The sequence below is a fragment of the Gossypium hirsutum genome, unplaced genomic scaffold (assembly GCF_007990345.1).
Source record: "Gossypium hirsutum isolate 1008001.06 unplaced genomic scaffold, Gossypium_hirsutum_v2.1 scaffold_509, whole genome shotgun sequence".
Taxonomy (NCBI): Eukaryota; Viridiplantae; Streptophyta; class Magnoliopsida; order Malvales; family Malvaceae; genus Gossypium; species Gossypium hirsutum.
In genome coordinates this window covers 14064-25911 of record NW_024403072.1, presented here as the reverse complement: position 1 = coordinate 25911, position 11848 = coordinate 14064, and the positions used below count along the sequence as shown (strand labels likewise).

General features: G+C 28.3%; 1 protein-coding gene across 1 annotated transcript; it reads left to right on the top strand.

Moving 5' to 3' along the window:
* Positions 1 to 2045: 2045 nt before the first annotated feature.
* Positions 2046 to 11350, top strand: LOC121226845 (receptor-like protein 9DC3). The gene is made up of 5 exons (XM_041110477.1): positions 2046 to 2089; positions 4609 to 4680; positions 5313 to 5384; positions 7607 to 7678; positions 9857 to 11350. The coding sequence occupies exons 4-5, from the start codon at positions 7648 to 7650 to the stop codon at positions 10438 to 10440; spliced, it is 615 nt and encodes a 204-aa protein (XP_040966411.1). The 5' UTR covers positions 2046 to 2089; positions 4609 to 4680; positions 5313 to 5384; positions 7607 to 7647; the 3' UTR covers positions 10441 to 11350.
* Positions 11351 to 11848: the final 498 nt, after the last annotated feature.

Here is an 11848-nt window from a genome sequence, read left to right as displayed (position 1 = left end):
AGACCATTATCACCATACTATTTATATCAATTATTTACAGCTATATATTACTATTTAATTACATATCCTTTTTACTTCTTATTATATACTTTTGGCTTAACAACAAAACAATTAATTACACATTTAAATCACTTTAACTATTTGAAATTAAAAACATATAAAATCTTGGTAATAAGACATATATTTTTAGATGCTTTTACTTTTTCCTATTGACTAACTTACTTATATTTTTTAGGGTGAAATCTTCGATTACATAATTGGAAACAATTGACTACCCTCAAAGCCTATTGATCTTTCTAAATAACAACTTATCACAGTTATAAATAATTATTGGTTTTCTTTTTTTTTTCTTATCTAATTATGAGATATTGATAAGAAACAAATTTGGAGTTACAAATTGTCACAAAAGTTCAACGTGTTTTGAGTATTTTATTAAAATTTCTTCTCATATCCATGGGTTACTTTCTAAGTTAGCTATCTACAATTAAAACATTAAATTAAAAAAAAAAGATAACATAATTCTAGCACCCAAGATTATTTTGACCTATTTATTTATATTTTTAGGTAAAATCCCATCAACTGTTAGAAACTTGACCACTCTCGAAAGTTATTGAACTTTCTAATAACAACTTATCAAGTATAATATCATTTTTTTTCTTTTGTTGTACATTTATGCAATCCCTTTTAGTTGTTATATATTATCAGGTATAATTATTAAAATAGTTACTATAAAACTAACAAAATTTGCATATTTCAAAATAGGTAAATCAAACAACACTATATGCTCAACAAATAAATTAAGGGTTGCCAGGAAATATTTACAAATATTACTGATTTAATTATATGTTTCAGGTGAAATTCCTCTTGTTATTGAAACTTGACTTCTAAATTATAATTTGGATCTATTTCTTACCCTTTTGGAAACAATGTGTGTGTGTTTTTTTTTAAATATGAATTAACATTAAATTGTAACTAAGCTATTTCTATCCGTTTATTTTTTTATTAATTTTGCTCCACCATAATCCATACTATGAGAGAAATAGATATATAAATTATTAATATATGTTTTTTTTTCATCTAATTTTCACCTACTCATAAACAATCAGTTATTTCAATTATTTTATTAAAACTTCTAATTTCTCTGAAAACTAAATTTATTAGTGATAAGAAAAGAGTAAATTTTACATTAAATTATTTTAAGATTTGATTTTAATTTGGACCTACTTCATACCTTTGAATCACACTACTTCTAATTAGCTATTTCTTCTACCTTTAGATTTGCCTTATTAAACTCTTAAAATATTATAAAAATAATTATATATTACTTATTAATTATATGTTTCAGGTAAAATTCCTCTTGTTATTGGAAACTTGACTTCTCTTCTAGTGCTTTATCTTGGCAATAACACATTGACAGGTATAATTTCATGTTTCTTTATTCTCTTTTTGTTATTAAATTTATGCAATATTTTTAAGTAATTAAAATTAGTATAATCTATTTAATTTCCAAAAGTTTAGTTATGTTTAGGTATTTATTGAACTCACATCCTTAGTTCACCATCTACCTTATGGCCGAAATTAGCTATTCGTCCCTTTTGATCCATCATTTTTCTTTGCTTCCCATATTGTTCATCCATAACTTTATTGTTCTGCTTTAATTAACTAAAGTGATGATTTCTTTTTGTTGGATGATTTTTAGATTTGAGTGACATATTATGGGACCAAGTATCTAATTCTCCTCTACAACTATGAATTTGTGTTTAGTGTTTTTGGATGTTTTAGTTTTTCCTTTTTATGATCTATGCGGTGTTTTTTTCTGGCACAAAGATAAATATTTTTTTTGTTAATTTGAGTATTATAATTAAAATATTTTTGGTTATCATAAGTAATATAAGACTAAACAAAACTTGCATATTTAAAATAGGTAAATGAAACAGATACTAATATGCTCAACAAATAAATTAAGGGCTTGGTAGGAAAATATTTACAATTTTGACCGATTTAATTATACATTTCAGGTGAAATTCCTCTTGTTATTGGAACTTGACATCTCTCCAATCACTTTATCTTAGCTATAACAAATTGACAGGTATAATTTCATGTTTCTTTTATTCTCCTTTTTTTTTATTAAATCTATGCAATTTTTAAGTAAATAAAATAAAAGTTCTTAAAAGATTAAAACCTCATTATTATGTCTAAATGTAAGAAGTTACGAAGTAAATTAAGCAATCATTTCATCATAAAAAGGATTATATGGAACAATTACTCTGCATTAGTATATGTTACTTCTATTCAAATTATCGTACTTTCAAAAAATGTCAACTTTTTTGTACTATTTCTAGCTCGACATATATATTAAATATATAAGCCTGAACTCGAAAACTAATAAAAACGGTTGATTAAAATATCTTTTTGAATTAAAAGATGTAATTTTATTAAATATTAAAAATATATATATATATATATAATTAAACTCTACTAATCATTCATGTGTATAGCAAATATTATTTATTTCCAATTTTTCTTCCAAATAAAGTTGAAGTTTTGAATATTATTTCATTAAAAAAAGTTTTAAATATTATTGTGTATTATGTGTAAACATTTTGAGTATAAGAAACAAATTGAGTATTTCTTTATATACTCATATTTTATTTTTATATTACTATAATACTTTTGACTTAAAACAATTAATTACACATTTAATCCTTTAACTACTTTAAAATTAGAAAAATATAAGAATAAGAAAAATATCAATAATTTGAACTCCACATCCTAAGTTCACCATCTACCTTATGGAAGAAATTAGCTTATTCTTCCCTTTTGATCCATCATTTTTCTTTGCTTCCCATATTTGTTCATCCATAACTTTATTTTTCTTGATTTAATTAACTAAAGTGACATATTCGTATCAAAGGCCATTTTGGCCAAGCAATCGGCAACTTTATATGTTCTCTAGGAAAATGTTGAATGGCCCATGAACGTACATTTATACATCTGATGAGGGTAGAATTCGAGCTTGAGGGAGAGGAGTCCTGAATGGCTTTAACCACCTCCAAGCTATCAGTTTGTATCAATACACCATCATAGCGCCCTTTGTGAATGAGAGCTAATCCATCAAGAACTACCATAGTTCAGCATTGAAGGCTGAGCATTTGCCTAGATTTTTGTTGTATCCCATAATCCACTCCCTTTTCCATTTCTTTTGACTTCCCCCGCTCAGAATCACCCAAGGCAATTTGGACCGCCCCATCAGTGCAAAGATTGATCCAACTTTCCGACATCTCGACTGCTAACTTTTGTTCTTTTTGTCTAGAAATGTCTTCCCTATGAAAAGAAACAAACTATTTTGCCCAAAATATATAATATCTTAATAATCTCACCTGTGCTCCAAGAGACACCCTAAAATAGAAAAAGCTTCGATCTTTCCAAATACATCAACTTAACATGAATATAGTATGAGAATAATAATATGAATGAATCACGATGGTTATAAGTATGTGAAAACTTGATTAATGAATCACTTTAATCCAATTCTATTTAGTTGAGTTTTCACTTTATTTAGTTGAGACTCATTTCTATTGGTTTAATTGATCAATTTCAAATTTGAGTGTCCAACCAAATAAGTCAAATAAAGCGACATACTAAACTCTTATATAAGTTACATTAAACCCAATACCTACATCCAGGCAGAAGTTGATTTTCATTTAACCAAAATCAAATAATCAGCCAATCCAACTCATTTTCAATTAAATGAAATCCAACCCAACTCATTTATTTATATAGAGAGATTACTCTTTTATTTATAAAAATAATATGGTGTAGACATGCAGTCTTGCATTTTTCTGCTTTCATTTTTTACCGTGTACTGTGGTTGGAGCCCAATATTACTCATATTACTATAAGACTAAACTAAATTTGCATATTTAAAAATAGGTAAATGAAACAGACACTAATATGCTCAACAAATAAATTAAGGCTTGGTAGGAAAATATTGCAAATTTGACCATTAATTATACGTTTCAAGTGAATTCCTCTGTTATTGGAAACTTAACTTCTCTCCAATCACTTTATCTTAGCTATAACAAATTGACAATATAATTCCATGTTTCTTTTACTCTCCTTTTTTTTAATTAAATTTATGCAATTTTTAAGTAAATAAAATAAAAGTTACCTTAAAAGATTAAATGTCTAGTGAGAGTAAATAAAATGAGATATGCAAACTTCTAACTAAGCTATTTCTATCCGTTTGATTTTTTTACTAATTTTGCTCGACCATAGTTCATAGTATGAGAGAAATAGATATATAAATTATTAATTATATGTTTTTTTCATCTAATTTTCACCTAGTCATAAACAATCACTTATTTCAACTATTTTATTAAAACTTCTAATTTCTCTGAAAGTAAATTTATTTGTGATAAGAAAAGAGTTAAATTTTACATTAAATTATTTTAAATTTGATTTTAATTTGGACCTACTTTATACCCTTTTGAATCACACACTACTTCTAATTAGCTATTTCTTCTACCTTTTAGATTTGCCTTATTAAACTCTTAAAATAATTAATAAAAATAATTATATATTTACTGATTTAATTATATGTTTCAGGTAAAATTCCTCTTGTTATTGGAAACTTGACTTCTCTCCAATACCTTTCTCTTAGCAATAACAAATTGACAGGTATAATTCATGTTTCTTTTATTCTCCTTTTGTTATCAAATTTATGCAATATTTTTAAGTAATTAAAAATTAGTATAATCTATTTGAATTGCCAAAAGTTTAGGTATTTTTAGGTATTTATTGAAACTCCACATCCTAAGTTCACCATCTACCTTATGCAGAAATTAGCTTATCCGTCCCTTTTGATCCATCACATTTCTTTGCTTCCCATATTTGTTCATCCATAACTTTATTTGTTCTTGATTTAATTAACTAAAGTGATGATTTCTTTTTGTTGGATGAATTTGAGATTTTGAGTGACATATTATGGGACCAATGTATCTAATTCTCCTCTACAACTATGAATTTTGTGTTTAGTGTTTGACATATTCTTTTGGATGTTTAGTTTTTCCTTTTTATGATCTATGCGGTGTTTTTTTCTGGCACAAAGATAAATATTTTTTTTAATTTATTGTTAATTTGAGTATTATAATTAAAATATTTTTGGGTTATCATAAGTACTATAAGACTAAACTAAACTTGCATATTTAAAAATAGGTAAATGAAACAAACGTTAATATGCTCAACAAATAAATTAAGGGTTTGGTAGGAAAATATTTGCAAATTTTGACCGATTTAATTATACGTTTCAGGTGAAATTCCTCTTGTTATTGAAAACTTGACTTCTCTCCAATTTCTTCATCTTAGCAATAACAAATTGACAGGTATAATTTCATGTTCTTTTATTCTCTTTTTTTTTATTAAATTTATGCAATTTTTAAGTAAATAAAATAAAAGTTACCTTAAAAGATTAAAACCTCATTATTATGTCTAAGTGTAAGAATTATGAAGTGAACTAAGCAATCATTTCATCATAAAAAGGATTATATGGAACAATACTCTACATTAGCATATGTTACTTCTATTCAAATTATCATACTTTTAAAAATGTCACCTTTTGTAGTATTTCTAACTCGACATATATATTATATATATAAGCCTAAACTCGAAAACTAATAAATTGATTGATTAAAATATCTTTTTGAAGTTGAAGTTATACACTCAATCAATATATATGTTATATATATAGCCTGAACTTCAAAACTAATACAGATGATTTGATTAAAATATTTTTGATTTAAAATATGTACTTTTATTAAAAAATTAAAATATAATATATAATTAAACTCTACTAAAGTTTTAGTTTAATATTTTCATTAGACAGCTTAAAATTATTACTCTTTCAACTTCCACAGCCTCACAAAATACAACCATGAAGTAGCTTTGATTTTTTTTCTTTTTGTTGTTACATTTATGCAATCCCTATATATTATTAATTAGCTTTTGACTTCTCTCCAATTAATTATATATTTAATACTTTGACTATTTTAACATAAGAAAAATATAGGAAATATTGGTACAAGTAAAAAGAGAGCAATAATTTGAATTACAAACTATTCAACTTTGATGATGGAAAATCTGAATAATTTGAATATTGAACTTAAAAAGAATCCATATAAAATCTAAAATATATAATTTTTTTAACTTGAAATCATCTAAACGATTTACTGTTTATGTATTAATAAAATAAGTAATATGTGGATTTTTTATATATGAAATTTAATATTTAATAATTTATATATATAAAAGTGTCTAGTGACAGTAAATAAAATGAGATATGCAAAAATAAATATGTAATTAATGTATTGTTTGCCACTTTGCCTTCACCCTCCTTGCTTGTCTCTTTCTCTTGGAGACTATCACCGTCTTCCTCCCTCCGTTTATGTTTGGGCTGCTATTTGCAACCTTTGGGGTTATTTTGTCTGCAAAATATTCTAGCATCACCGTTGATCAATCTGCTTTTCTAGCACTCAAATCTCATATAACTCATGATCCTTACAATTTCTTGACAACCAATTGGTCTACTTCTACCTCCGTTTGTAGCTGGATTGGTGTCACATGTGGATCTAGACACCATAGAGTCACTGCTCTGAATTTATCAAGCATGGATCTCACAGGCACCATTTCTTCTCAATTGGGAAATCTATCTTTCCTTGCTTGGCTCGACATTCATCAAAATAGTTTCCATGGCTCTTTACCCATTGAGTTAACCAATTTGCGTCGGATGAAGTATTTGGACTTTGGTAACAATAGCTTCAATGGAGAAATCCCATCATGGTTTGGTTGCTTTAGTAAACTTCAAAGATTGTCTCTGTACCTTAACAACTTCATTGGTGTTATCCCATCTACTCTAGGCAATTTGTCAAAACTAGAAAGGTTGGGCTTGAGTTGGAATCAAATATCCGGTAGAATTCCAAATAGTTTATTCAAGTGCAAAGATTTGAAGTTTTATCATTGTCGAGCAACTCCTTGGAGGAAGTATACCTACAGAAATTGGAAATTTTAAAAAATGGGCCGGGCTTCGAGTAAAACTTTTTTGGCCCAAGTCTGACCCGAATTATATATTAAATATATATTTTTATTTTTAATAAAATATATATATATTTTGCAAGTTTTTGATGCTATTTTGGTGTTGTAAAATTTAATATGGGCAGGGCAGGGTCGGGCTCGGCTTAGCAATTTTCTTTTGGGCTGGGCTTGGACAAATTTTTAGGCCCATATTTCGGGCTCGGGAAAACGGGCCTAAAATTTTGACTTAGTCAACCGGCCCGAACCCGACCCAAAATCACCTTTAATGTATCCTATATTTGAAAAAAAATATTAAGCGTGAACTATTTTATTCCATCTAATTTTTATCATCATTTCAACTATCAATTTGAGTATTGTAATTAAAATATTTTGGGTTGTCATAAGTACTATAAAATTAAACAAAACTTGCATATTTAAAAATAAATAAATCAAATGGACACTAATATGCTCAACAAATAAATTAAGGTTTTGCTAGGAAAATATTTATAATTTTTACTGATTTAATTATATGTTTCAGGTGAAATTCCTCTTGTAATTGGAAACTTGACTTCTCTTCAAATGCTTTCTCTTCAGAGTAACAAATTGACAGGTATAATTTCATTTCTTTTATTCTCCTTTTTGTTATTAAATTTATGCAATCTTTTTAAGTAAATAAAATAAATGAGCAAAAAAATGCACAAATAAAGAATATAAACAATCCAATTTTTAAGTATATGAAAATAAAGAAGTAATAAATAAATAAAATTCATGAAAGGCTGAAATTAAATAAATAAGGGACTGAATCGAAATTTAAGTGAAATTAAAAGTATAAATCATAATAAAATAAATAAATTAAACAATAAAACAGAATAAAGGACTAAAATTAAATGCGTGAAAATGGACAGGGACCAACTAGGAAATTATCCACATACCCCCTAAACGCACCACCGTTCCAACCGTTCCAAGGGACCAAAATAAAAAAATTAAATTAAATGGATAAATACACGGAAGACTATTCTTATAATATATATAATTAAACTCTACTAAAGCTTAATATAATATTTTCATTATTAGACCGCTTAAAATTATGTATTTCTTAATACAAATAAGACTCAAATATTTACAAACTTTTATAAAGAAACTATTTGAATTGCCAAAGTTTAGGTATTTATTGGAACTCCACATCCTAAGTTCACCCATCTACCTTTTGAATCACACACTACTTTTAATTAGCTATTCCTTTTTACCTTTTAGATTTGCCTTATTGTTTATGTCTTGATTTAGTTGTTGCTAAGCCATAGTTGATATTATTGCATAGGAAACAAATTGGTCTTCTAAGCTTGTAATGTTCTAAGGCTTAGGACGGTATGAGTTCCAAGATAGATATGACTCAAAACGGTTCAAACACTAGAAATAATTAGACACATGACATTTTTCCTCTCTTCCCCCTTAATGTCCCATCCAAGCTCACTGTCTTTTATCTCCCTTTTTCACCTACCTTATCTCTCGATGTAAGAAGATACAATATAATACTAGCAACTATGATTGACTTAACGAGTTTTGGTGTGCTGATGACTGGGTTTTCTCTCACTTTTGTGACTTTTTGTTTTGTATAATACTAGCAACAATATAATACTAGCAACTTATCCTGACAAAACATTGATGGGGAAATTTTAATTTGGGTGAGCTATTTTGATTGTTACAAGCTGAAATCTATCAATCGAAAGTTTGACCACACTCACTGCACCAAATTGTTGAGTATTTTCTCTTTGTGTCTACTATGGTCAATCGAAAGTTTGACCACACTCATTGCACCACACTCACTGAAATGACGTCTTAGACAAGCTTCATGTATGTTAACACGTATCTTGTTCTAGACTTAACACATGTTCATGGACCACGTGCTTGACTTAGCACCTCTCCTTGCGATCATATAGAGACGTGTGAACTCAATGTGCGGGCTTGTCTTGTAAGCTAGGCCTACGAGCTCTAGCATACCTACGAATTGGATGTGCGAACTCCAATATGCCCACTTTGTGGGGCCCGACCCAAATTCCTTTAAGTCTACTTGGGTTGTGGGTCAATAACTTGAACCTACTCGAGCTTCAAGTCAGTAATAGTGAATTCCATAATAAGTTTCAATTATAATAGGACACGTGATATAAACTTAAAAATTATATTTTAAATTCTTTCATTTTATTTTTCTTTTACGCCATTCTGCGCAATTCTTATTCACTAATTACATATAGATATTTAAACAATTAGGATTTAATTTTTCACCTTAAATTTAAAATTTTAAAAATTTATTATTCTCAACTTTTTCAGCTTTGCTAACCCAACCAAAATATTTGTCTACAATTTATAATCTACATCTATAATAGATTCAAGATATTCTTGACAATAACAACCGTGAACCCCAATAATAAATTATAAAATATACATAAAAGTACAAAAAATAATAATAAACACTAAAAAAATGAAATATAAGTTAGATATTAAATGGTTATCTCTTTTATAATAAACTATTAAGTATAGTTTGATATTTTTTTTCCTTCTATTTTTATACATTTATGCAATCCCTTTTTACTTTTAAGTTTCTCTGGAAGATAGTAGTAGTTTCCTTCAATAGATTACAACTTAAAGGTTGTTGTGATGCATGTAAAAATGGTTAGAAGTAGTGTAGTAAATTAATCAAGCATGTAATACATCATAAATATAGTTATTTTATAATTTATATTCCAAAGAATCTTCAAACTCCTAATATCTCATTTTCAATTTTATCTCTAAGGTCGAATTCCAACACCACCACCTTTATTGCAATGGTATGCAGTTTCAACTAATAACTTAATTGGAGAAATCCCTTCTTCAGTATGCAATTTGACTTCCCTTAAGGTTATGGCTTTAGATGAGAATAATTTGGAGGGAACAATTCCAAAGTGCATCGGAAACATGAGTTCTTCTCTCACAGCAGTTGATCTAGGGAATAATAATTTTCATGGTCAAATACCAGAAAATTTTGCTAAAGGTTGCATGTTGAGAAGTTTAGGCATCAACAACAATGAATTAGAAGGGTCACTACCAAGATCCTTGGGTAATTGCAAAGGTTTAAATCTTCTCAATGTTGGAAACAACAATTTGAATGACACTTTCCCAAGTTGGTTAGGAAATTTGGATCAGCTGCAAGTTCTTATCTTGAGGTCGAATAGATTTTACGGCCAAATAGAGAGCTTTGATATTACAGTTTCTTTAACTAAATTGCGAATCATTGATCTTTCTCACAATAATTTTAGTGGCTACTTACCTACTCCTTTTTTGAGCATATGCATGCCATTAGAGATGAGTATGGAAAGAATGTTGAACCAAATTACATGAGAGAAGTAAAGCCCACGAAAGATGCATTTGGTGTATTTTGGGTGGATTATGCTTCTGGTTTATCTGTTACAGCAAAAGGGCTGGAAATAAAGTTTGAATCACTATTATCCATTTGGACGGTTATTGACCTTTCTAGTAACCAATTTAGGGGAGAAATTCCAAAAATACTTGGTGAGCTTCATTTACTTCTTGTCCTAAACCTCTCCCATAACTGTTTAATAGGTCCTATCCCATCATCTTTAGGTAATTTGTCAGAGCTTGAATCATTAGATCTCTCATCAAATAAGCTGGAAGGAAGAATTCCAACAGAGTTAAAAAATCTTGGATTCTTAGAGGTGTTAAACCTTTCTCAAAATAATCTCAAGGGACCCATTCCTCAAGGCAAACAATTTGATACTTTTACTAAAGATTCCTACATGGGAAATTCGGATTTATGTGGTTTTCCATTATCAAAAAACTGTGGTACTGATGAGGAAACTCCAGCGAAATTTGATAGAGATGATGATGGTGATGAATTGAATTGGAAATTTTCAATATTGATGGGGTATGGATGTGGGTTGGTGCTGGGAATGAGCATGGCATACATTGTATTCACGACTGGAAAACCATGGTGGTTGATTAGGATCGTGGAGCGAGTCCGACAAAGATTTGCAAAAAGGTAGAGAACGTTGATTAGAACAGAAAACTTCATTGCTTGGTGGTATGCAGGCCTTTTTCTGTAGCTGTTTAATAAACATTTTGTGTAGGTGCTTGATTGTATGTTATGTAGTTTGTATTATGTTTTCTTAGGTCCTCTCTCATGGCAATGTTCCCTGATGTGTTTACGGTAGGTGCACTAGTTTGTAAAGACTGTCTTTATGGGAACCTAGCTTTTTAATAAAATTGAAATAAGGAATAGATGGTTAATTTATTCCAAAGAGTTTGTGAAGAATCAAGGGAGGTAAAATAATGCAAAATTATATGTTCAATACTTTAGAATTGAATATGGATCATGGTTTTAATTGCACAATACATGCATTCTTTGTTTTTAACCTCAATCAGATTTGTGAGGTTGATTTATTACAGGAGATTTGGAATTGAATTTATAAAAAGATATTATAGATATGTAATTCTTTTTGTGAAATTATAGATGTATTTTTATATTTTTTATTGAATTTTTTTTTTTACAAATTATAGATGGTATAAAACTTATTTTATACATTTTCTTTTAATGATAATATTTGATGCATTGTTGGTGCATAAGTTCTATGCACTATCGATGAATAATAGCATAACACATTATCACATTCTATTTGAGTAATTTAATTAGAATGTGTACAAGTTTAGGGTTCAATTTAAAATATGAGTAATAGTTTGAGATGTTTGGTGGAATTAATCCTAATTGCTCCTACCATCTTGGGTAAACTAT

Bases quoted from the DNA above. Each gene is read 5' to 3' on its own strand.
- LOC121226845 (XM_041110477.1), top strand. From the start codon at position 7,648: ATGCTTTCTCTTCAGAGTAACAAATTGACAG. The intron at 7,679-9,856 runs GTATAATTTCAT...TTTATCTCTAAG, and splicing joins TCAGAGTAACAAATTGACAG to GTCGAATTCCAACACCACCA.